Source organism: Lissotriton helveticus, chromosome 5_1 (genome assembly GCF_964261635.1).
Source record: "Lissotriton helveticus chromosome 5_1, aLisHel1.1, whole genome shotgun sequence".
NCBI lineage: Eukaryota > Metazoa > Chordata > Amphibia > Caudata > Salamandridae > Lissotriton > Lissotriton helveticus.
In genome coordinates, this window is record NC_136065.1 from 1628085298 (window position 1) to 1628111110 (window position 25813).

General features: G+C 45.8%; 1 protein-coding gene across 1 annotated transcript in view; it reads left to right on the plus strand.

Moving 5' to 3' along the window:
• The window catches only part of LOC144753744 (cerebellin-1-like), a 101489-nt gene that overhangs the window by 57586 nt on the left and 18090 nt on the right, over positions 1-25813 (plus strand). Inside the window, exons 2-3 of the mRNA XM_078641326.1 lie at positions 12767-13093; positions 13649-13768. Of these exons, the coding sequence (XP_078497452.1) occupies positions 12806-13093; positions 13649-13768 (408 nt within the window). The 5' untranslated portion in view covers positions 12767-12805. The remainder of the gene's footprint in view (positions 1-12766; positions 13094-13648; positions 13769-25813) is intronic.

Consider the following 25813-nt stretch of genomic DNA (forward strand, 5'->3'; position numbering starts at 1 on the left):
TCCGGTGCGGAATAAACCCGGACTGATCCGGATGGATCAGGTCGCAGACAACAGAGATTAAACGATTCGCAAGCACTTTAGCAAGGATCTTAGGCTCAGCGTTTAAGAGCGAGATGGGCCTGTACAACGCGCAACAATCCCGCGGCTTTTCTTCCTTGTGAATCACGACGATAGACGCAAGCCTTTGATCGGATGGGAGGGGACCCGCGTCTAGCGATTCTAAAAACATCGAGCGAAGATGTGGTGCTATTTTGTCTGGGCGCAGCTTATAAAGTTCGATGGGAAGACCATTCGGACCCGTGGCCTTTCCCGATCTCACAGAGCGGATTGCGGTAGCGACCTCCTCGACAGAGAGCGTCGCGTCCATCAGTTCCCTATCCAGCTCCGACAAGCAGGGCAAAGCAATGTCTCTCAGAAGCAGATGCGAATCCTGTTCCGGTCTGTCCGACACTGGGGAGTATACGGTTTGAAAATACTCAGAAAAACACTCCACAATATCAACCGGGTCAGTCACTCTCACTCCATCCGCCCTCTCAATCAAAGGAACCACACGACTAGCCCTCTCCTTCTTGTCCAGCCAAGCTATCAACTTTCCGGCCTTATCACCCACATCATACAAACAGCCTTGCTGCTCTCTACTCATCACCTTGGCGGCATCAGTGACCAACGCTCTATAGTCGGTTTGTTTGAGGCTGAGGAGGTGCAACCTGTCCTGGGTAACATCAGATTCCAGCTCTCTCTCTATGTCTGATATCTCAGTTTCAAGTCGTACCACTGCCTCGCACTTACGTTTCTTAGCGTTATTAATTAACGATAAGGCGTGGCCGCGGATGACCGCCCTATAGGCTTCCCATAGCGAGACAGACGATGACACAGACCCCACATTCTCCACAAAATAATGGTCTAGTGATTTGATCAGTTCCGTACGGATCTTGGGGTCACGGAGATACCAAGGGTTGATCGGGCTACCCGGCCCTCGGTTCCCGGTCCTGTTTCCATTACAAGCTATAAGGGGGAGTGGTCTGAGATACCCCTAGCCAGATGTCTAATCTCCTTAACAAGTGGGGCCTGTGTTGCGGGCATCAGGATATAGTCAAGCCTCGAAAGACTACCATGAGCGCCAGAGTGGAAGGTGTATTGTAATTGTCCAGGGTGTAGCAGCCTCCAGCAATCTATTAGTCCCAGGGTGTCAAGGAAACCACCCAGCCAGGACTGGGACCTCCCGAGGTCCCTGGGCGAGTAGCGATCGACATTTCCGGAGACCACAGAGTTAAAATCGCCGCCCACCACAAGGATGCCATCCGGTAGCCCCAGTATCACCCTCCCCAGGTCAGCAAAGGTCGTTGTCTGAAGGCCAGGCGGGACATAAACGGAGAGCAAAGTGACGACCTTCCCCTCCCACCTTCCAGTAATGGCAGCATATCGCCCCCTATCGTCAAGGACGACAGCATCTATCTCAAGGGGGAGGGAGACTCTAACCAAGATACCCACCCCCCTAGAGCCAGTGGTGAAGCCGGAGTGTGCCAGGAGACGGTAGTCCCTACGATTCATAGCCTGGCAGGTATTGCCCATCAAATGTGTTTCTTGCAACAGCACAACATCAGGGGAAAGACGTCTCAAGAGTTGTAACACCATGCCACGTTTTATCCTGTCCCCCAATCCGTTAACATTCCAACACAGCAATTTTAGCCCCATACCCCCCATCCCAAACGTAATCGCAGCATCCACTCCACATTAGTCGCAACAGCCAAGTCCAAAAGTCCATCAATACAGTGCCTTGAAGGGAACCAAACAATAACAACTTCCCCCCCCTCCTCCCCCAAACCAACCCTTAAAAACAAGACCCCCCACCCTGCACCCCTGCGTTAGACTCAAAGGCCCCCCCAACTTGCAGTGTGCCTGTCGCCCTAGCAAATAACTAATCTACGGAAAGAAACCCCAGAGGAGGAAGAGACTCACTCCCTCCGCCACCCCTGGAGGACCACCTTAATTAAGGCAAGTTAAAAGATCTGCAAACCAGGCCGACAGATCTATATGCAGTCCAGCGAACCCAAGTCACATTACTACTCCTGGTCCATCAGTCCACCCTCTGCTCCACCAGAATGTTCAGGGTGTTCCCGCTGCCTGGGCAGTGTGTCGAGCCAGTCACTTGCAGCCTCAGGGCGATCGAAGAAGAACGTCCGATCTCCATACTCCACACGTAGCCGGGCTGGAAATAGCATTGCGTATTTCATGTCCCTGTCTCTCAATCGTCTCTTCACTCCCTGAAACCCCATTCTTTGCTTCTGCACCAACTGAGTGAAGTCGGGATAGAAACTCACCGTCGTATTCTCAAATTTCGTGGGGCCACCCAAACGCGATGCCTGCAGGATAGAGTCCCGATCACGGAAATGAAATATCCTGGCAATTATGGGCCGCGGGGTAGCACCCTTAGGTTTACCACCCGGCACTCTGTGCGCCCGCTCCACAGCAAAGAATTTACTCAGGCCTTTGGGTGCAAGATGATTGACGATGAGGTCCTCCACGATGAGGTCGACATTTAAGTCTGAATTCTCAGGGACACCCACAATACGTACGTTGTTCCGCCTAGAACGACTTTCAAAATCTTCCAAACGACGGGAGAAGGAGTCATTAGAGGACCGTAGATCACGGACCTCCGTTTGTAGATCGGAGACATCCGTCACGAGGCTAGAGGTCTTCAAGTCCAGGGATTTAACTTTTTCGTTCGTTTTAGCCAAATCCGCCCTGATCAAGGTGACATCGATCGCCACTGTATCCAGTTTGTGCGCCAGGGTTTCATACTGCGCACCGATTGAGGCCTGCATACTCGCAATGGTGCCCATAATATTGTGCAGAGTCGGGTCTTCGTCCGCCGTAGGGTCATCTCCCTTGTCCGCCAGGGACTTGCCCGTTCCACCGGGGGATCCCTTAGGATGAGTGTATCGGTCCATGACATTAGATTGTATGGAGCCCCCACGGTGAACAGTCTTGGTCTTCCGCTTTTCAACCTCGGGCTTGCCGGCCATTTTGGAAGCTGTGCCCCCGAGGGGACCCCGAGATCTGGTGAAAATGGCTACGTCGCAAACACCCACAGATGCTCAACCAAAGGACAGCGTGTTCCACGTCACACACCGAGCGGTGATATATAGTCCCGGCCCTGAAGTGAGACCGCGAAGTGAAGCAGTCCGTGGGCGGCGGGGCCAAGTCCGCTGCGTAGAAGGTCCGGGGCAAAAGCGAAACCAAAAGCCAAGCCAAGCCAAGTCCAGGGTCGAAAGTAGGATCAGGGAAGCCGCTGTTGTTCAATTACCATCCAGGCAATTCATCAACTCGAGCCCGGGGCAGATCCGTGGAGCAGGCCAGGAAGGTTTAGACCACCATAAAATCGGTTTTCTCGGACCAAATCAAATTTTGAAAGCAACTATCATATCAGTTGGGTTTCATCTTCGATGATCCGTAGTCATAACCAGGATTATAGTCAGGATAAATGCCGGAGGTGGCGAAGGTCCGGGAGCCCTGTGCTCACGCGGCCATCTCGGTTGCACGCGAAGCTCCTCCTCCTAAGTCGATATTCTTGACCACGATATTCTTGCTGTCGATATTCCTGACCCGCGATATTAATAACTCGATATTTGTGCAACTCGATATTTTGTACTCAATTTTCTTTCTCGGCACCAATAAAAGACAGGGAAAAAAAACATAACTTTCTAACCAGATTACGATTGTAATTTATGAACTGCACAATAACAAAATATTCTTAGTGACAAAAGAGGTAAACAACTGATTTATGTACATAAAATACTGGTATGTGATCTGAATGTACACGCTCTTTGCAATAGGCATATTAACCCTCTGCGCTACCTTGGATGAATCAAAGCTACCACTAGACACAACACCAATCCCTGTCTAGCAGGTACATTAATCATCAGAGTTACCTTGGCACTTCTGTTGTTGCCAGAAAAGTGTTGGGTATACAAGGAACTCTGCAGTGCTTTTAAAATTACCACACTGCTACAAAACCATCCCCCAGTAACAAAAGCGCTCCTCCACCCTTTCAGCCTCCATGGGAAATGCCCGATGCCCAGTACGACCAGTCTGGCCTTGCTCAGCAGTACTGTGTGTGATGTCTTTGCTGTGCCTCTTCTTTGTGTATATGAAGCTTATGTTGCTGCTGATGATGTATGAATGAACAGGCATTTGTTAAGTGCATTGTTACTCAAAGGAGTGACCTGGCACCCTGCACCTCTGCCCACACTTAAAAGGCCTAATCAATTTAGGCTTGGTTAAACAACCAAGTCTTCAATCTTCCTGAATTGAGACATATTTGTAATGCTATAAATCTCAGAGGGAAGTTTGTTCCAAGCTGACGGGCCTAAGAAGGAAAATGATCTACCACCAGTCCTAGAGTGCCTAAACTAAGGCGTTTTGGCTAAGAAGGCTTTAGCTGACCAAAGGCATCTGAAGGTAGCATAAAAATGAATGTGTGCCCTGAGATATTCGGCACCTGTCAAATTAAGGCATTTATGAATCAGGACAAGAGTCTTAAATAAGATTCTTTTTTAGGTTTCGACCTGGCGAAAAGCTGCGCCGCGCAGCTTTTCGGCGCAGGTCGAAATCTTTTGTTAGAGTATTGTGGCTTGGGCACTGCCTCACTCTCCCATTGGCTACCTCCAAAAATGGAGGCTAGCCATTGGAAGTGAGATCAGCCTGTCATCGTTCGAGGCGATTCGTGGGCGTTTCGGCGAGGTTTTTCTCATCCTGCCTCTTTTCTGACGTCATGTGGCTGTGGGCATGTATATATTTTTTTTTCGTCCCGTGATGTTTTCGGCATTTTGGAAAAGCCTTTGGCCGAAGTGGTTGGCAAGTTTGAAGTTGTTGTTATTTCCAATGCCCCGTCTCATGTTGTCTTTTGTTTTACGTTTTTTTTCTTTTTTTTCTGTTGTCTGTACATGCCCGTGTTGTTAATGTTTCTGTTTGCACAGTATGCTTCTAACATGTTGTTTTTCCCACCCCCCCTCCCGCTGTCCGTTCCTTTCCCGCCCCCCCCCCGCTGTCCGTTCCTTTCCCGCCCCCCTCCCGCTGTCCGTGCCTTTCCTTGTTTCACTTCTGTTAAAACGTTAACTTTTATTTGTACCAAGTTCGCCCTTGTTTTCTCTGATGCGCTCTATTGTGTGTGGATGGGAATGTATCCTTCAATAGTAGTCTTTCTGGGAGCTACTTGACAGCCATGTACTTGGCATACATGGCATCTGGATACATGTGGGTTGCTTTGACTACAGTGTTCAGCCGCAGTGAAAGAATAACACATTTAATATGACACCTGTGCATGTGTGTTGCACATCTTGCTAGCTTCTGTAATATATGAAGTGACGTGGTATCTTACAATATTACATTGTTGCCAGATATTTGCCACATACGACATATGCAGTATATTCTGTCAAGTGTATTCATCTTGCAGTGAAATAACAACACATTTAATGTCTTCTGTGCTTTTAGATGCCGCCTGCTTTAGCAAATTATGTGGTACCTTACAATATGACATCGTTAGCACATATTTGACACATGCGGGCTGCGTTGGATGCGTGGGGTCTTCTGCCTCATGTGTTCTGTGACAGTAAAAGAGTTAAACATTTGTACATCCATGTTTGTTATGTATCTTGGTGGTGTCTGCTGTGCCTGTATGAAGCGATGTGACACTTTACGATACAATATTAATACCCACTATTTTATTTTATTTATTTATTTTATATTCTTATATAGCGCCTGATTAGACTCCCGAAGGGGTATCTCCACGCTTTTTGCAAATGGTAGAATATAACTCATAGTGACCATGAACAATGAGGGATTGAGCTATTGCCCAAAAGAGATTAGTTGCTTGTGAACAGGTGAGTTTTGAGAGTCTTTCGGAAGGCCAAATGGTTGGTATGTGATCTCAGTGTAAGAGGAAGTGAATTCCAGAGCTCTGGCCCTGCGTGGGCCAGAGCACGGCCTCCTTGCCTGGCTTTTTTTTATTCTAGGAACCTGCAGCAGCTGAAGGTTGCTGTATCGTAAAGAGCGTCCAGGAACATAAGGTTGAAAGATTTTGGTCAGGTATTTGGGGCCGGTGCCTGTTAGACACTTGTGAATGGTGCATAGGGTCTTAAATTGTACTCGTTTTCGCACTGGGAGCCAGTGGAGTTTAGTCAGCAGGGGGCGGGAGGGAGTCCTAGGTGGGACATTCAGGACAATCCTTGCCGCAGTGTTTTGGACTACCTGTAACTTATTGAGTTGTTCTTCGTTTGCTTCTAAGAGAAGACCATTACAGTAGTCCACTCTGCTAATGACTAGCGCCTGGACAAGTGTTTTTCTGTGGCAGTCTGGCAAATAAGGGAAGACCCTCCTTAACAGTCCAATGGCCCGTAAGCATGTACCAGCCACTTGGTTGACGTGATCTTTTAGTGTGAGTGCCTGATCTAGTAGCACTAAGATCTCTCAGTTTTATATAGCACGAACTCGAACCGAAGGTACTGTAGCGCTTTACCTGAGCCCCAGCTATACTACTCATTCATGTTTGTGAGACACGCGGAAATTAAATAATTTGCCCACAATCACAGGATGTTGAGGACGCTGAGACTCGAAACTCACTCCCCAGCTTCAAAGTCGGCAGCTCTGGTTCTCAGGTATTGCATTGACGTGGAGAAGCACTCAGTGGAAAGTGCTGTTGAGCGCTACAGCACTGCTGGGTGTAAGGCATACCCGTGCTGAGTGAACGAGAGGTGTACCACCCACTATGAGGCGATGCACTTGTGTGTGGGAACTCACAGTGGACAGCAGTGTTAGAAGCAATAGTGTGTGTATCTTGTGCGATGCGGGAGGTTTCTGTCGATTTTTTTCTGTTGCATTCTCCTATAGGATTTTTATTGTACAGCGCTGTTTAAATAGGACAATGCCGCCTTTACTGAGCAGAGCTGCTAAAATTTAAAGGGACAGTAGCAGAGCGCTGATATTTTAAATGGGTTAGTACCAGTCAGTACTTTAGCATGGATGCCGGGGCCCCTGGTGCAAGCGAAGAACATGGCCCATCTGAGTGCTCTCGGTGTGGTAAAATCCAGCTATTGTCAAAGTTTAAGGGCCTCTCAGCAGGCGCGCAACACCCATTGGGCTCACCGGGCTTCAGCCCCCCGTCGTGTGTGTCAGCCCGGGCTGACACATCTTCGCGGCTGGCGACGTCTAATTGCAGCCACACCCGAGTACTTCACTGGTCTGTAAAAGACCATTTAAATGTAAATGAGGCTTTTGTTATGTTTTCACCCCTTCTTACAGCCACTCTGGTTACGGCTGGAAGAATTAGCCCCCCCCCCAAATCTTTTTCAGCCCCCCCCGCCCGACATTTGGCTCTAGTTGCCCGCCTGCCTCTCAGGGCACTGGACCCCGGTGCCACTGCACCTGCTGCACCAACGGTAGATACACTCACAGGAACAGCACGGCTCAGCTAAGTTGCTTTACCTCTAATGTGGCAATATTCGAACGTCTCATTATCACTGCTGTATATCTAACAGATCAATAATGAAACTTCTCAGTAAGGTTGCTAAAATATGAAGGAGAGTATTGTCACTGCCTTAGTGTTGCATTGTAAGTACAATAGTATTAGTATTTTATGGGGATAATGTTATTATGTAAGTATACTATTGTAATTCAGTAAGTTCAGTAGTACTTATATTAGTATTGTAATGGCACACGCAGTAGTATTTAAAGGGCATAATATTGTCATCACAATATTGCATTATCAACAAAGCAGCTGCAGAGTGACTAGGGAGTGCAGAGTGACTAGGGAGTGCTATGGGACTGCAGAGTGACTGCAGAGATTAAGCTAATGGCAATGTAAATGACAATGCCATTTATTTATCTGTTTTCAAAACCAACACATAAATACAAATTTTGTCATTTACAATGCCAATAGCTCTAACTTTTCCAAAGGCGAAACCATTGCATTGTAAATGCTTGTTTTATAGGGAGCCAATGTAGTGTCTTCAGATTTGTCGACATGTGCTTTCAGAGGCAAACCGAGTAGAGTACATGCTGCCGCATTTTGGACCACCTGCAGTTTGGTACTAAGGTCTAGATACATGACATTTTGCCATAATCCAGCCTAGATGACACCAAGGCCTGTATCCCCTGTTTCCTGGCTGAGAAGGACAAAAAATGAATAAACTTTCCGATACGTAGTAGACCGAAGCAGGATCCTACTACTGTGTTCACCTGCAATGAGAATGTGAGGTCTTCATCGATTTTAATACCTAGGTTCTTCACCAAGTTCGCTTGGGCCCTGGAAAGGACACATCCACTGGCCAGGATTGCCATTGTTCCTGTGCCTTAGTTCCAAAACAAATAACAGCTCTGTTGTTTCTGCCTTGCATTTGAGCTGATGAAACGTTAGCCACTGGAAGACCGCTGCCAGGTAATATTTTCACCAGGCAGCCCTGTCTTACAGTCCCATCAAAAGAGTAGCTGGGTGTCATCAACATATGAACTTGTTTTGGCTCCCAAGGCCTCCATAAGAATCGTTAGAGGAGTAAGGTAGATGTTGAATCAATTAAGGCTCAAAGCTGAGCCCTGCGGTACTCCAACTTGCAAATCACGCAGCTCCGACGAGAAGAGAGGCAGCGCCGTACCCTTTCTCTGTGTGGGAAGCTTGCAATCCTGCCTGTTCGGTTTGTGTGCAAGGGCTGTGTTGTGCCCTTTCTCTGTCTATATGAAGCTTACGCTGCTGCTGCCCATGCCTGCCAGTACTGTGTGTGATGGCTGCGCCGTACCCTTTCTCTGTGTGTGGGAAGCTTGCATTGCTGCCTGTGCGTTTTGTGTGCAAGCGCTGTGCTGTGCCCTTTCTCTGTGTGTGGGAAGCTTGCACTGCTGCCTGTGCGTGCTTGTTTTGTGTGCGAGGGCTGTGGTGTGCCCATTCTCTGTGTATATGAAGCTTACACTCCTGGCACTGCTGTGTGTGATGGCTTTGCTGTACCCTTTCTCTGTGTGTGAGAAGCTTGCACTGTTGCTGCCATCTGTTTGCACTTTTTAGCAGACTGAAGGAATGTTCCCCACCATGGTGATACTCTTGCGTGTGTAAGGGAAGTCTACAGTGGTGCTACGCCTGCTGGGCCTGGCCTGTGTGTGAGAGAAGCTTGCGACGCTGTGTCTGCTGTGCTGTACCTGAGGTGCGTGTCGGCGATGGCTCTTTGACTGAGTCGTGCGTGTTTTATTTATTTCGCCAGCTCCAGCGCAGCCCTTGGAGTCTATAGAGAGTGCTGATGATTAATGACGCTTCTCCCTGAAGTGCCTGCTCTCCATTGTGCACTTCCCTCTGCGCAGGAAGCGGGGCCCGGGTTGCAAGGGATCAAGGCTGAACACAATCGGCGCAGCAGAAGAACCTGTTTCCATGGCAACCCACGCAAACAACACTATCGTTTCCAATGTGCAGAAGAACACCGCATAAAGGCCTGCAAGGTACAAAAATAAATCAATAAAAGTAAATAAAATAGAGTACAAACCCCATTCAGAAGAATGTTCTGGCACGGCCGCGTGCCACCCACCGTCCGCACAAGCTACCACCAGCCTCCGGCTGTGTAGGCGTTGTATGGGGGCAGGCCCGGGCACAGGGCAGAAAGTGGACACCTAGCGAAGGGGGACACTGATCGTCCCCCTCCCAACCGCACCCCTGCCCACACTTCACCTGTGACCATCTTTAACACAACCCCACGAAGAGCGACCCTTTGTGCCCTGAGGACCGTGCCGGCGGGGCATCCATCTCGCTACCAAGACCACCGAGAGAGATGAGCGCTACAGGCTGCTGCACCACCAGGACCTCGAGGGACTTTACCCTCTGATTCACGATGGACGTGCAGGCAGCTGTCCCCTGCAATTGTTGAATTTGAGAGGTATCCATGAAGAAGGGAGAGGATGTTCACCCCAGCCTTGTCCAATCCATTAGCAGTAGAGTTTATTATCAGGGCTCCTCTCTGGCAGCCTCATCCACCTCGAGCCCAGCATCGCTTTAGCTTCTCAACCAGTCAACACCCATCATTCACCAGCGCACAACAGCCCCTACTTACCATGCAGGTGTGAGGCTACCAGAACACTCAGTAACATCACGGACGAGACAGAGTTTCCGGTTTCACAACATTATTGGCCGGTGGGTCAATCCAGAAGAAAGTAATAGTTTGTTAACGGCAAGGACTGAAAAATGTGTCCTTGAAGACACACAATTGTCCGATTACCTTATGCAAAGAGCATCGAGTCCACACACCTGATTAAAAAAATAAATCTCCTTTTTAATAACCCCGCTCCAGGCCATCCTAACACTTTGGACACTGCCCTCCGCCTGAACATCCCCCTCTTTATCATGTACCCCAATATGCTCTTCATCATTTTTAAATAAGACTATCATCCACTTTCATAACTCCAACATCACATACTTCATCATCAATCCAACATCCTCTCCTTTACCTCACCCCAACACCGCTCTTCCATCACTGAAACCAGCCTGAAGACTTCTCTCTCGCCAGCATTATCAGGGACAGTGGGGTGTAGCGTAGTGTAGACGTCTCGCCTCTTGTTTATTAGTAGCAGTTTTACCATGACTTGGAAGCTGTAGGTCTTGCATAATGGAGAGGTTAATGTCCACTTGACTGGTGTCAAGGTCGCAAGAACTTTAGCAGGGTTGGCAGCAAGTTGGCATCAGAGTGAAGGACCAATCCTTTACTACCATCGGGCTGATAATCCAAATAACAAAATGAAAACATATACAAAGGCAGTACGTACCACCAGGAAGACGAACAGTTAGCGGTCAGAAGACGAGAAGAAGAAGAAAGGCAGTTTAGGACTAACAGGCCGATAACACTGTAAGGAATGACTAACAGACTGCCTAAAGGCTGTAGATACTACCCGGGAGATGACCAGCCCAAGAAGACAATAAACCTCCAGTGAAACCTGCATGAGAGTCAGCAACAAGGATACCTGGCTGAATCAACACTAGCCTAGCCATGCACAAAGAGAAGCACTATATAGGCCTTCACCTGCATACTATAGAATAGAGGGCACCAAGTTCTATTTAACAGGCACCAACTGGGATAGGGGACCAGTTGTGTTTAACAGTGCCATATGCAATCCCTGCAAAATATAATTAATAATAATGAGGACAGCAATAGCAATACAAAAAATAACCAACCCAACAATAATACATATTAATTGTAATTACAATAGTCACGATAATAACATAACTATTAATAACGCCTAAATCTCACCTTAAATTGTGCCTAAGCCATCAAATATGAGGTGTCTTCAGCAGCCAGCTCAAGTAGGGCAATGCTATCCATACTGAAACAATGAAAAACTCAGTCCGTTCTCCTGGTTTTCAAATCTGTAAACTTCAGAACCCCACATTGGGCCTTCATCCCACTACAGCTATGACAATGTCTTTCATCACTCCAACCCCACCTCCTTCATGTAGAGATTTCGTTAAACCTGGTTCACACCAACCTATCCTCATGTCTAAATTTACCCTATAGGATTATTTCAAGGGCATTCTCAACAATGGACTAGGTGATGATGGTCAAGTTACATCAGCCAGCTTGGGAGTAACGCTTATGCATGATGATGATATGACAGGACTTATTAATTTGACATGCTTGATCCTTCCAGCCAACCCAACATCTCCAACTTCATCAGACATACCGACTACTTATCATCTTCATCATGACCCAGACCAAGACCACACAATCTATTTCATCACCCTAAGATCCTAAACTTCAGCCAACTAAACAAACATATTCATATTGGTGAGTCCATTCAAACCAATATTCCATCTTCAGTTAGTCCAGTCAACCCAAAATCTTTTCCTTGATCCGGTCAGACAACCCAGCATACTCTCATTTAATGGAAAGAGTTAATGCCACATCCTTTCAGCAAACACTTCCACCCAATCCAACATCTTCCTGTTGATCACTTAAGTCAATGCTGCGTCATCTCTTTCATCAAGCCAAACAACCCATCAATCTATCTTTCATCTCTTAAAGTAACCTAACATACTTTAGTTTAGATTATCATCCAACATAACATTCTCCTGTACATCTTTTTAACCAGTCCAAAATAACCTAGATGCTAATTTGAGTCAACAGTTAACTCAACATTCTTTAGTCAATCCATTTAGCTAAGCAAAAATACACTAAACTTCAACAAATCTATATCTTTTTGTGGAACACTTAGGGTCTGATTTAGATCTTGGCGGACATGTTACTCTGTCACAATGGTGATGGATATCGCGTCTGCCGAAATATAAATCCCATAGGATAAAATGGGATTTATATTTTGGCGGATGGGATATCCGTCACTGTTGTGACTGAGTTACCTGTCCCCAAGATCTAAATCAGGCTCTTAATCCAAATCACTATTGTTTTGTTGATCATTAATGCCAGTACTAAATTTGCTTCTTGCAACTCCAAGCAATGCCATTTCCCTTCCTTCATCACTCCAATCAGACCAACACTGTTGTTCACGACAGCTAACATAACAGCCTTCGCTTCAACGTTCTTTAACAAAATCCAAAATCAGATGCTCCTCTTTGGCTCTTCATACCGGACACATGCTCTTTGTTCTGTCTCAGCAAACATCTTTTGTCAGTCTTCACAGTTAGCAGTCTCTCTTCTCTTTCTATTACCTTCTTGCTCGTAATAGCAAATATCTCTGTGATTCCTCTCTTTATCTTCACCCTTCACTGATAATCCGCTTCTTGTTTCCCCAGGGCTTGACTGCTGAGGACCTCTCTGGCCTTACAGGATAAATGTCTCAGTGGAACGGGATGTCCTTCCATGTGCTTGTGACTGTCACGTTGGCTTTTGGCTTTGTTCTGGGACATGACCAGGCTCATAATGGCACAGATCCCTTTATTCTGGAAGGGAAGTGTCTGGTGGTCTGTGATTCGGACCCCACAAGCGAAATGGGCAGCACCAGCATTCTCGGCATGTCTGTCCGCTCTGGAGTTGGCAAAGTGGCCTTCTCTGCCATAAGGGACAACAACCTGGAGCCTTCTGAGCTGAGCAACAGGACCATGGTCATCTTTTTTGACCGGGTGAGCAGTGGAGATATCAAGGGCTCACACCGCCTCTAGAGTGATGTGGCTCAACTTATTTGTCTAAACCAATTTCTCTGTATGTTTTTTGTCTTCATCCTTCTTCTTGCTATCATTTATCAATCTTCATCTGTATCTTCATCCCTGTCTCTTCTTATCTAGTCTCAGTCGTGGCTAATATCCTTTCCTATATATTTTGATCTTTCTCTGTAGTTTATATCCTCCTCCCTATCTCCACTTCATCCTCCTGGTCTCGTCTTCTCCCCCATCTCTTTGCCCTACCGGTTCCTCTCCTTAGATTCTTGATCATCAATTTATTTTCCAGATCTTTCTTTCTTCTTCCCTCATGCCATTTTTTATTACTTCTCACAAATCAGTTTCCTTGTCTCCCTATTCTCTTACATCATATCTTCGTCTCCTTGTCTCTGCCTCTCTCTTCCTTTTTCCATTGCTCACCCTCCTTTTTCTTTCTTCCCATTTTCTATCTCTTCCCCTTGATTCTGTATTTAATTGTGCTTGTTAAAGTCTCTCTCATCCTCTATTTCCTCCTTTTAGGCGTTAGTCAACATTGGACACAACTTTGACATTGAGAAAAGCACATTCTTGGCCCCATGGACTGGTATCTACAGCTTCAGCTTTAATGTGGTGAAAACCTACAGCAGGCAGAGCCTTCAGGTAAGGACTGTGGGGGACCTGTGTCATATTTTAGGAGGCAGAACCTCTGGTTATGGAGTATTGTTGATGCCCGGTGTCACATTATGCGAGCCAGAGCCGCTGGGTACAATGCATTGGGTATAATACCATCATTACAACAGACAGAACCTCAAGATGTCTGGTGCTGTGGATAATACTGTGGTATGTACAGTAGGTATGCAGTTTCTCTAAGAAGGGTCCTCGATATAAGGCCTGACCTTGAAAGTAGAGCATTTTATGCCTGCGTCTTTGGCTGCGGCATTGTCTCTACTCACGTAGGTTCCTTCAGACCTCTGATGGAGCTTGCCTTAGGGTCTCACAGCAGCCAACAAGCCTGTGCAGAACCCAGTCACGTTATTCCTACACTACTAACTTATCTCCTGTAGGTACCTGTAGTGATCCCACCTAAACCCAGTTTTGGACCAATTTACCATGCAAGCCCCTCTTGATTATACAAGGGCCACACCTGCATGGAGCCCCCTGGTGAATGAGTTTCTGCCTTTCTCTTCCCAGTGCTTCATCCTTGATGAATCTGTGAAATAAAACTGTGGCTGATGTGTCTCGGCTTCTATCTGAAGGTGATGCATGGAATATCCCACCATGAAGTTGATGTTGCTCACATTTGAGCAGATTCACAAGTTACTCCTGCCACTCCCAAACAAGGGCACTGTTGACAACTTAAGGCTGGAGGTGGAAGATGTCTATGCTAACTGCAGCCACCTTAAGAACACCAATTAGGAATAGTTCCTGCGAGGGAAGGACATCCGGGACAAGAGAAGTCCTCAGAGGCTTTCAATGCATGACTGAGGACTATAAAAGTAGTACCTGGTAGGCACTAGACAGCATATGGATGTGCAAAGCGACAAACCCCGAGCAGCAGGTGTGTGATCAGATCCCACAAACCCATAGATCCTTCAGACTGGAGCTTCTCAAATTGAGGGAGCAAGCCATTCAGTTCTTACATCGGTCTTTACAATCTTACCAAGAAGGAAGCCACAAAGACATGCCTGGTTACTGGGATATTCATAGCTGCCTACCTGTCTCCTTCTATGGGCAGGCCTGGGAGCAAGACTCTTTACCTGCAGTAAGATTTGTAGTTGAATATAAATACCTCCATAATATACCCCCACTCAGACTCAGAAGTGTGTCTTGTTCTTATTATTTATTAGCCCCCCTACCATCCCAAAAATGTAATATATAAAACCATGATATGTCTGAAGACAAGCAGGTCAGGCAACGCATAAGGCATATCTTTTGTATACATAAATGTGTATTTAGGATTTTAGGTATGTGTATTATTTGTAGCATGAAGCGCTATGCTATCTAGTGCCTACCAGCTACTACTTTTTGTTCTTCATTTGCATGTTGAAAGACACAGAAATGAAACCTGGATCTGGACGCAATCATTTGTCAAGCTATCAGTCTTCAGCAAAGGTACTCATAAAGAATGTTTCCAGAAGCTAACAGTGCAACACAGATATAGCAATGACCGGTGTAAGACACTAGACCTCTGTACAGCTCTACAAAGCCATGTACATCAGACAACCAGCGAGGTACATCCTCAGCCTCCGACCACAGTGACATCAGGTTTCTCCCCAGTCACACTGTTTCCAATCAGAGGGCAGTGGACGCTAGGGGTGGCATGCAGGTAAGGGGATACCAACCAGAGAGTCAATAGGGATGGCTCAGTCAAACCAGGGTGAAGGATGAGAAGTCGAGAGGCATGCTTAGGGCAAGGCATCTGCAGACTAGTGCCTAATGAAGGGTTACAACAACACATCTAAGAAAGATGTCTGGTCTTTTGTTTTATGAATAATACGCTCACAGGAAACTGTCCTTGCCAACTTGGCCAACCATTCCTTTAGGGGACAGAGCCAAGGTTTTGCTGCAGTGGCACAAAAAGCTGGTTTGGCAACAGCACACGAGGTCATCAACCTTCACGCTTATGAGAGAAGGGAGCCATGTTGTCAGGCATGCCATGTAATCTGACCAGAGAGTTCGATGGGGTCAGTATCATGCCATCGATAGAGGACTGTGTGGACCATACCTCAGACCAGCATTGCTTAATGCTAGTGTAACCCCAAAGTATATGGAAGAGATCGCAGTCAGGCAGTCTGCACCCCTAGCATCAAGAGTGAGGTAATTGCTCAGACTCAGCTTGTGTAAGTGGAGGGATGATCAATACCAATTGCGAAAAAATTCGAAATATAAACATTTCAGTCTGGTTTCCCTATGAAGTTTACCACGATAAGTGAGTACGTTGGTCCAGTATTGAAAGTGTAGTAATGGTAGCTCGCGTTAGGTCGCTAGAAGCTCTTTGAACAGAATGAAAACAGTCCTGTAAACCTTCCCAGCCTTTCCAGGTAAGTCAGCACTGGAGAATTTGGAATGGACATCGAGCCCCTGTATGCATGTATATGGTGTCTTTAACCAAAAGACAGCTGAGCATTGTACAGGGTCATGGAGAAGCTTAAAGTCAATAAGCAAAAGGAGATAGCTAGTTTGAGGACTGTTAATGCATTGTGTTGTAGCATTCTGTGAAGAGGTGCGTGTTCAACTGTTTCCTAAATTAGAGCATCGTCGGGCGGGGGTCCTGATGGATATGGGGATGTTGCTCTAGATCCCGGGTACACAGATCGAAAAGGCCTGGTGTCTTGTTTTTTTCTTTTTCTCATTTCTTAGTCGGAATCCAGACTGTCTGCTGGCTGTATGTGTGCCGAGAACCACCAGAGATGCTGACTTTATCTATCTGCTAGATAAGTGGTGGAACTGTTCGTGATGGCTTTGTAAATGATGCAGCTGGTTTTGAGGATGGTGTGGGCCAGTAAGGGGTGCCGATGGAGTTCTATTAAAATGGGGGTGATGTGATCATATTTCTTCAGCCCATGGATGGAATGCGCTGAGGTATGTAGGATGCCCTTAAGGGGTGTACTGCGGAGCCTAGAAGCCATGGAGCAAGGCGCTACCACCAAGGGTATGAGGGCTTCAACAGCACTATGGTAGTTGCTTTCTATAAGAAACTGTTTCACTTTCATTAGAAGAGCAAGTACCAGGCCGCCTTCCTAGAGGGAGAAGTTCTGTCCAAGGTAAATCAGTCTCGGTTCAATAGACCAAGCACACTATGGACGACCATCTGCTTATATCGTCATTATTGTGTAACACTGAGGCCATATTCATATTCCAGAACAAGAAACAGCTTCAGAGAATCACCCTCAATAAGGTGCTTGACCAGTGTAAAGCTGACTGAGCGCCATGCACCCCAAGACATGAAGGAAGTTATCCTGAACATGGAACCACAGGTCAAGCTTAAGACGTTTATGCACTAGCTTCCAATGCAGGAGCGTACTCTGCACAAGGGGACTGTCAACCTTCAATCGCAGCAATTTGTATTTATACACAGCATCAAGGCTGCATTTACAGCCTAGCATGTTCCATTCCATGGAGACCCAATGGGGAGGGTTAGGGATCACCGGTACAAAGTAAGTCTGCAGGAAGAGGTGTTGGATGAAATAAGATCCCATGTGGGCCAGGCATAAGCTATCTGAGCAGGCTACTTAGTAGGCTTTGGACTCTTTCCCCCACATGAAAGACTAAATGTCAGAGTCAATTTGAATGAGGACCAACTTACATATCACAAGGGCAATATCCCAAAAAACATAGTTATATCTCAAGATGACCACCATCTTAATGAACCCACCAATGAGATCTCTCTCGGTTAAAAGTCTGGGAGTCACACTTAGCGCATATCTTTCTTTGAAAGGACAAGTTGGTACAGTGGTCTCCGCCAGCTTTTTTCAACTTAAGAAAATAAAACAAATAGCCCAGTTCCTGACGCAACCCGCACGTACTCAGGTTATCATTGCCCTCGTTCTGTCCCGACTGGACTTTCCAAACAGTCTTTATTTGGGACTTCCAGCGGGCCTGCTAAAAAGACTCCAACTTGTTCAGAATCAAGCTGCCAGGCTTATTTTGAAACAATCAAAATGGCAGTCTATTAGACCTGACCTGAAACAACTTCACTGGCTGCCCGTGACACAGCGGATTGCGTTTAAAACTGGATGCATTATTTTTAAAACCCTACAAAATACAGGTCCGAAATTGATAAAAACCTTGTTTCCAGATATAATCCCTCATTAAATCTTCGTTCTGCTTACAAAGCTTTACTGGTTGTTCCGACCTTTAAGAAAAAACGCCTTGGCGGCTGCTGCTTTGACCATCTTGCAACCACCTTTTGGAATTCTCTACCATTTCTTTTAAGAATGAGTCCAGATCTTCTCACCTTTAGACATTCTCTTAAAGCATGGCTTCTTAATCAGGCTTATTTTTGAGTATTTACTGTGTGTTATGTTCCCTTCGATAGCGCCATGAAGCCTTCGGGCGTACGAGCGCTTAATAAATAACTATTAACATAACATAACATAACATAACATAACCCTGCCTCACAAAGAGAATTGAAGCTGGGACCACCTCCCATAGTCAATCTGAGCTATCAAGGATAGGACGCTATTCTCGACCAATCATCGAGGTCTCTATCCAGGCATATGAAGCAGTGTGAGCCCTTATGGACCCATTTCAGGGGAAGACTGACAAAACTGGTCCTGGTGGGAGAAGAGGTGATTGGCAGCACCTCGCATTGTTCCCAGTTCACCTCGCAACCAGAGAACTTGAGAAGTAAATTAAGGACATCAATTCAGCAAACAACAAATAGGGATCCATAATCATCATGAGAATATTATCAGCACAAAGGAAAGAGTTTATACGTCATGGCCTGTAGAGCACACCCTTTATTAAGATCCAGTATGGGTGGTGGCCTCTAGAGGTTCCAGGGCAAGGAGGAATAGAAGTGTAGACAAGGGGCATCCGTGTCTCACACAGCATTCAATTTGTATAGGACGGAACCATAAGCCATATTGTCTTTGCAGTTTAGTGACAGCTACGGGTATTAGACTCATGAAATTAAATCCTGGCCTAAGCGAAGTTGTCCAGGACTTTTAAGAAGTATCCCCACTTCCCTTGATCAGACACTTTTTGAGCTTTTAGGGAGAGAGGGAGCACATCATCCTGTAGGTCTTGGACTCCCTGCACAAACAAGTGCCTTCAGGTCATTCACAGAGGAGTGTCCTGTGACGAATGCCACCTGTGAACTGTGAATAATGGAAGGGATGACTTTATGTAGTTTGGGCGCTAGGATCTTGGGCAGTATTATCTTCACATCTACTTCATTGAGGGAGTTGGGCCTGTAGCTCCTGCTATTCAACAAGTTGTTCCCTTCTTGGGTATAAGTTTTATGATAACTCTGTTAGATATAGATCCTAAGGATCCGGAACTCGTTGCTTCCCTTATAGGCCTTGTATAATAGACAATTACACCTTTCATGTGCTAAAGAATTCTCTAGGGAAGCTGTCTTTCCCCAGGGATGTGCTGGTCGGCAAACAGAAACAGCTCCCTTAATCTCGTCTATGGTGATCTCACCTCTCAAGAGTTCCTCCCCCCAAACTTTACTCTTTGTGAAGTTGCACAGTCCTAATAGAAAGAGTCAAAAGTGACTGAGATATTCTCCGGGTGTATTAGCAAATGGCCCTAAGCATTTCGAATCATGCATATGGCTAGTTTAGCCTCAGACTGCCGTGGCTGGTACACTAGCACCATTCCTACCTTTGCACATAGTGTCTGTGTTTGAATCTCACCAGGGGCCTTTCACTTGTGATGTTATAGAAAGCATTAAGAGCAATCTTATTTGTTTACTTTTCCCACTTGAGAAGGGGGGGGACTGGTTCTATAATCGGACAAGGGTGGGAGAGGTGTGGCGCCGCGGCCAGGGCGACTGACGCTGGAACCTGGGGATCACGGTTCGATCGCCGGTGGCAGGTTAGCCCAGCACCATGTGACTCTGGGCAATAGCTTGCTTAATCTTCCCGACGGCCCCCAGCGCCTAGAGACCCTAACGGGTGATTGTGCGCTTTACAAATATGGATTATTATTTGTTCCATAATCAGAGCTCAGTGAAACCATGTTGCGGTCCAATCTGAGGTGCTCCTCAGAGGATTTCCTCCTAGACAACTTCAAGTCACACATTAGCTGACACCCCCAGGCTGCCTTTCCACTGAACAGAGTATCGGTGTCAAGGAGACATAATGTATGTTCTACTACTGTCATGTAGTTCCCACAACTCTATATAGGATCTGCTTGTTTAGACAACATAAACTAAAAGATTGGTGTCCAGACTGATTCCAGACATCCCATTTGATATGATAGTCTGTAAACCAGCCAGCTCACAGTGCCACTATAAGCTCCACAACCTTACAGAGGAGCGATTTGTTTCTAGCAGCTATCGAACATGACAACCCTGAACCCTCAGGGATCGTGGAAACAGTACAGTACTTTTTGCTCAGTCACTCGTGCTCACTTGTCTCAGAGAGATATACAGAATAAACAGTGTGGATGTTTTCAATAAGTATTTATTGAACCAGCGTTATCCAAGTATAAAATACATGTGCTGCAACAACCATGAGACAGGAACAGATATATATGATTACAAACACAAAACGAGTAAATAAAAGGTAGAATTCTATCACAGTGATACAACAGTAAATATATGCAGGCATATAAGTACATGACAGTGATAATGCGTACTCCTACGATGCAAGCCCTAACTAGATGTACCTAAGTTTACCTAGCATGTATGTAGGTGTATAGTCAAGAATGCCCCTAGGATAGAGCCATCCCCATTACCTGATGTGAGAGAACGAAGGACCCCGTCTTGGTCTCGAGTTTGACACCCTGTGAGGGATGTCAGACCACTGCGTGCTGGAGTATCTATGTGCAGGGACCTCAGCGTCTCGTGTCAGTGTGTCATCAGGGAAGTTTCTTTTCTTCTGCCCAGGAAAGATGTGGTGCTTACATACCCAAAAGGTATCCTCAGGAGGTTCTAACTAGATGTGTCATGGTGCTGTGGGCATGTTGGCCAAGGATGACGATAGTGGTGACCCTTATTCAGAGTTATTATGCAGGAGATTGTAATCCTTCTGTTACACTGAATATCCTGGTGCATAATAGATGAGGCTAGTTGTTAAAGAAAACCACACAACAATCATGCAGCACCTAACTAGGTAAAATGTCAGCACCAAACCCGTTATGTAGAACAATGGTAGGACAAATGTAGGTAAAAGGTTGTGTAACTACATAGGCCTATATCGGGGTACATTAGAGTTCATACCACTACCTGTTAAGACTAATATGAGAATTCAGAAGATGTTTCTTTTCCTGTAGCCTAGACTGCATTTGCCAATACTGTGTAGAAAGAGTAATATGACCTAGAGCAAATGTCCATATGGACTGGGGAGTGCGTAGATAAGCCTCCAGGCAAGATCTCAACCAGAGTGTCAGATGGAGGAGGTGAGGTGGCCCCGTATGAGAAAATAGTCAATGCAGGATATTGTCAGAACCCCTCAGCATCCCAGTAAGGGTAGAAGGTCAGTAAATATAAGTTCATTGAAAACAGCCTTTAGAACAAAGAAACATGCACAATTGAGGCTAAAAAGGAACAGGAAGAATACCAAGATGGCCGCCAAGAAGCGGCTTCCAGTGCAGCATTCTAGGATTGCAAAACCTGAAAACAGTGATGGAATGTTCGGTGGGCTCTCCCTTAGAACCTTGCACTTCACCTGAAATCTCTGAGGAGGAGTCTTTTCCAGTATACAGCGCGAAAAGTCCGTCAGGGTAGTTCGTCGTGTGCTTCGACATTTAGTTTCCGTCGCGTTCGGGTTTCCAGGTGCTTTGAGAGTAGTGTCTCAGTCCTGAGTTGACCAAGTAAGGTTTTCCTAGTAATTTATAGTCTGACACTTAGAGGGAGCTTCTTTGCTTAGAGTCTCTGCTCTCAGTTTACCCAGTGAGGTATTCATTACAACTTCCTTGTCTGTTATTTAGTGGGTGAGGTTACAATCCTCGAGAGGGATTAGCATCCTATTCCTACGCATGTCTTTTGGAGATAAACTATCAGAGTCAGCACTAGAGTTAGTGAGGGTTACTCGCCTTACCTTTCTCTCAAAAGAAATTACCAGCACATAAGAATTCCAGAAATGTTAAGTGGCATTTGTAGTGAGGAGTATATTTAGTTTAGTGAAGTGAGTGCCTTAAATGTCCGCTTATAAGACAGGATTTTAGATAAAAAGCGAATACTTACCAGATTCCCTTGTTCCGGAGTCTTTGTATATTTCCAATCTTCTTTCCTTCAGTCGTCATTCCATTTCCAGGAAGACATGAAAAGGAAAGGTTACAATTAAACAACTATATCTATTCAATCTTTGCAGAAAGAGAAAAAGAAAAAAATCAATATATAGGAATATATCTCAATAAACCAAGAAGCCACGAAGCAGCATTCTCTACTACTAACATTGCATTTAAGTAGAGTATAAAAGAGCAGCGGCATTGGTCAAGCCAATTTTAGGTATGTAAACAATGTGTATGTTAATTAGTTTATTTCTTAATTAAAAAGTACTGTTATAAAGTTACAGATTATTAAAGTAAGGTTGTTGCATGCTATTACAGGCAGTTCTTCACTCCATTTCCCAAGTACACACCAAGGACTGAAATACTGTGAGTGGTGGAGTACAAGAAGAAAGGGAGAAGAACCAGAAAGAAGACTTGGCTGTCTCTTCTCTATCCCCATCCCCTTTCCTTTCCTTTGATTTCCTCCGTTAGTCTAGATATAATTGATGACAGGGGAAATTGGAGAGGAACATTGGGAATTGATGTCGTTTTGCTCCTGTGCATGAAGTGGTAGAGCACATGACAGATATGGTGCCGTGGATTGTTGACAGAAAAGGTATACGCTTTGTTGGAAGGGTGTGTAAGGTGTGTGAGTCAAAATATTTCCATCAAATTGTGAACAGCCAAGACATCGCACAGCAAAAGTCTGTAAGCCATGGTGCATTTGTCCAAGGCCCCATTCCTCTCCAATACTGGACCAGTAGCTAAATTCCAGTCACCTCCAATTATGGTTTGCTTCATGTCAAATTCAAGAAGAAATATGGATAGTTGTACAAATAATTTCACCTTGTTAACTTTGGAGGTATAGACAGAGCCCAGCACTAACTTCCGTCCAGCTGTTCTTAATTTCATTAGGTCATCTCAGCCCTCGACGTCCGTACTGGTGTTGAGAATTGAGTGAGGGATAGTATAATGAATCAATATCACTACTTCACACATCCTAGAAAGACAGGAGCCCATCATCAATGCAGCACTGCCAGAACTTATACAGTCAGCATTCACTGATCACCCTGCCTATCCAATTCCTTTTTAGCTTGTCTGCCTCCTTGGTCAGGAGGTGGGTCTTTCACATTAACGCTATCTCTGCCCTTTTGTCATTAAAGTAGTGTACGACCATTATCCTTTTAGCAAAGAGGTTTAATGAAAGTACGAGCATGGGTCGGGCACTAGATGACCTAGAAGACATTCCAGCAGACTAGGGAGACTTCCACTGGACCAGGCATGTCAGAAATAGTACTGGGCAGTGCAAAGTGGGGTAATGGAGTGAAGACAGCCCCGCCCAGACAGTGGTAAAAAAATATGTGGTTTGTGCAATGCTTGCACCATAGAGATGGTCTAGGGGAGAGAGTGCTGCATTTATGGCATTATGTGTCCACATAACTAATGAAACAATTCTCAGATTATCAACAGCAAACTACAAAACTCTACAATGCAGACCAGGATCTCAAATGGTTGTCTGATGGGTTCCTCTGGGCATATCAGGAAAATATTATACTTGTAGGGGTACCAAGAAGGTGAAACAGGAACAGGGGGATCAGTGGGTCCAAATAGACAATATGTACAACAGCCAGCACCCAGGGAATATGTGGGATGCATTGGGTGCAAAAGGTCAAGAAGTATAACCACAATGAATAATGAAATGGGCGGGGTAGGCAGCCTGACAACCGATGGCATGCAAAAGAAGGACCCTGAGGAAGGGGGTTCACGAGATAGTAGAATAATAGCAGAAGTTAGTGCACCACACCACCAAGTCAAAGGACATTAGGCATGAGAAAACAGACAAGCACAACTGGCATAGCATCTGTTATAACAACAAACAGGTGAAACACAGGAAAGACACAGAGCCAAATCTGGAAAAGACATCAGAAAGTTCTTATTGCTGACTGAACACAGGCATGTCATTCAGAGGCTTGATCTTTCAGGGGGGAATGGTACTTTTACTCATTCTGCACAAGATACTCAACCATTCTGTTGATGCCATTATGATCCATTTGCCTGTGCTGTGGCAGCCTATGAATTATTTGGGCCCGGGCCAGACAGGTTTTAGGGCCTCCTGTTCGGAGCGAGTTTGACTTCTATTGCCTATTGTTGTTCGTGGCCATGTCTGCAGGGTCACCCCCAAATGTTTTGCCTTTGCCCTCAACTTTTTGCTGATCTTGTTTTTGCTGGCTTTAAGACTCTGCACACTGTACCACTGCTAACCAGTGTAAAGTGCATGTGCTCCCTCATTAAAACATGGTACCATTGGCTCATTCCCCAATTGGTATATTTAATTAACTTATAAGTCCCTTGTAAGGTGGTGCTAAATACACCCAGGGCTTGTAAATTAAATGCTACTAGCAGGCCTGCTGCACTGATTGTGTCATTCACTTAAGTAGCCCTTAAAACATCCCAGGTCTGCCACTGGAGCCTGTGTGTGTGCAGTTTTAAATAGCCATTTCAACTTGACAAAGTAAAGTAAAGCTTTTGCCAGACCCAAATCTTCCTTTTCAATAAATATAAGTCACCCTAAGGGTAGGTCCCAGACAGCCATAGTTGGCAGGTTGCAATGTAGTTGAAAAGTAGGACATGTACTATTAAGGTTTACATGTTCTGATAGTGAAAACTCTTACATTTGGTTTTCACTGCTTCAAGATCTATCTCTCCCATAGGATAACATTTGAGTTACATTATTACATCTTATACCTGCAATTTCCAAATGGGAATAAGTAATCAGCCCATGTTTGGTGACTCTGGAATCCTAATTTAAAATACTAACTGGCTGAATATTCCCTGTAGTTAGTCTGGAGCAAGGACAGGGAAGACATGGGAAGCCTGGGTACTTCAGAGGGAAACATCTAGAAGCTTCTCCCACATTTCAAAGGCACAACTGGGTATACATTCTGGACCTGAGCCACCAACTCTTCAGTACATTTCTGGGCCTGAGGACAAATGACAGCTAAACTTCTGAAAGGACTGCCACTCTGCTGAACAGCTGCTCTGAAGGAACTGCTGCCCTGCTGTGTTCACCTGCTGCTCGCTGCGCTCTTGCCTGGGTGAACAGAGAATTAGACCTGCAACTTCATCTTTAAACCAAGAACACTAGAGTGACTCCAATGGCTAGTCTGCTGGCCTCCTGATCTGAGCCTCAGGAATATAATAGGCTCCCCTCCCCAACATCTCGCACCAGACCCTGGACCCACCTGCAGTAAATTCCTGACCCCCAAGTGGTGCCTTTCAAGTCCCGGACCCTTGGTGTGGCTCAGAGAGCTGAATTCAAACTTTTGGGGTCTTCACACCAGCAGTGAGTGACGGTGGCAGAGTCCAGGAGCCGCTTGCTTCTACTCTGGTTCCCTAAACAGCGATCTATGCTGCGCTATGGAAAATTGTATATTTTAACTTTATTGATTTTCTGTGCACCGGCTAGTCTTTTAAAAATTCTGCGCACATATTACATGCTGTTGTCCTCACGCGTGTAATTTAATTTGAGCACCATCGTGCCGAGCTTTTCCCTACCTGAATCGATAGGAGGGGAAGCAGCTTTTTAGCGTTACATTTGTCAGGGCAGCAAGTTGTGTTTGGCTCGACGTTTCTTCCTGTCCGCCTCGTTCCAACAGGGTAACTAGTACCGTTGTGCGGAGGGCGGGCAGGTGAGAGCCAAGCACTTCCGGAACTTCCGGCAACCACTGTAGCGGGTAGCGCTCTAGTGGTTTTCTTCTGGGGCTATTTAGGCGGAGCACCAGTAACAGTGAAGCTGCGGTGAGTGACGGTGGCAGAGTC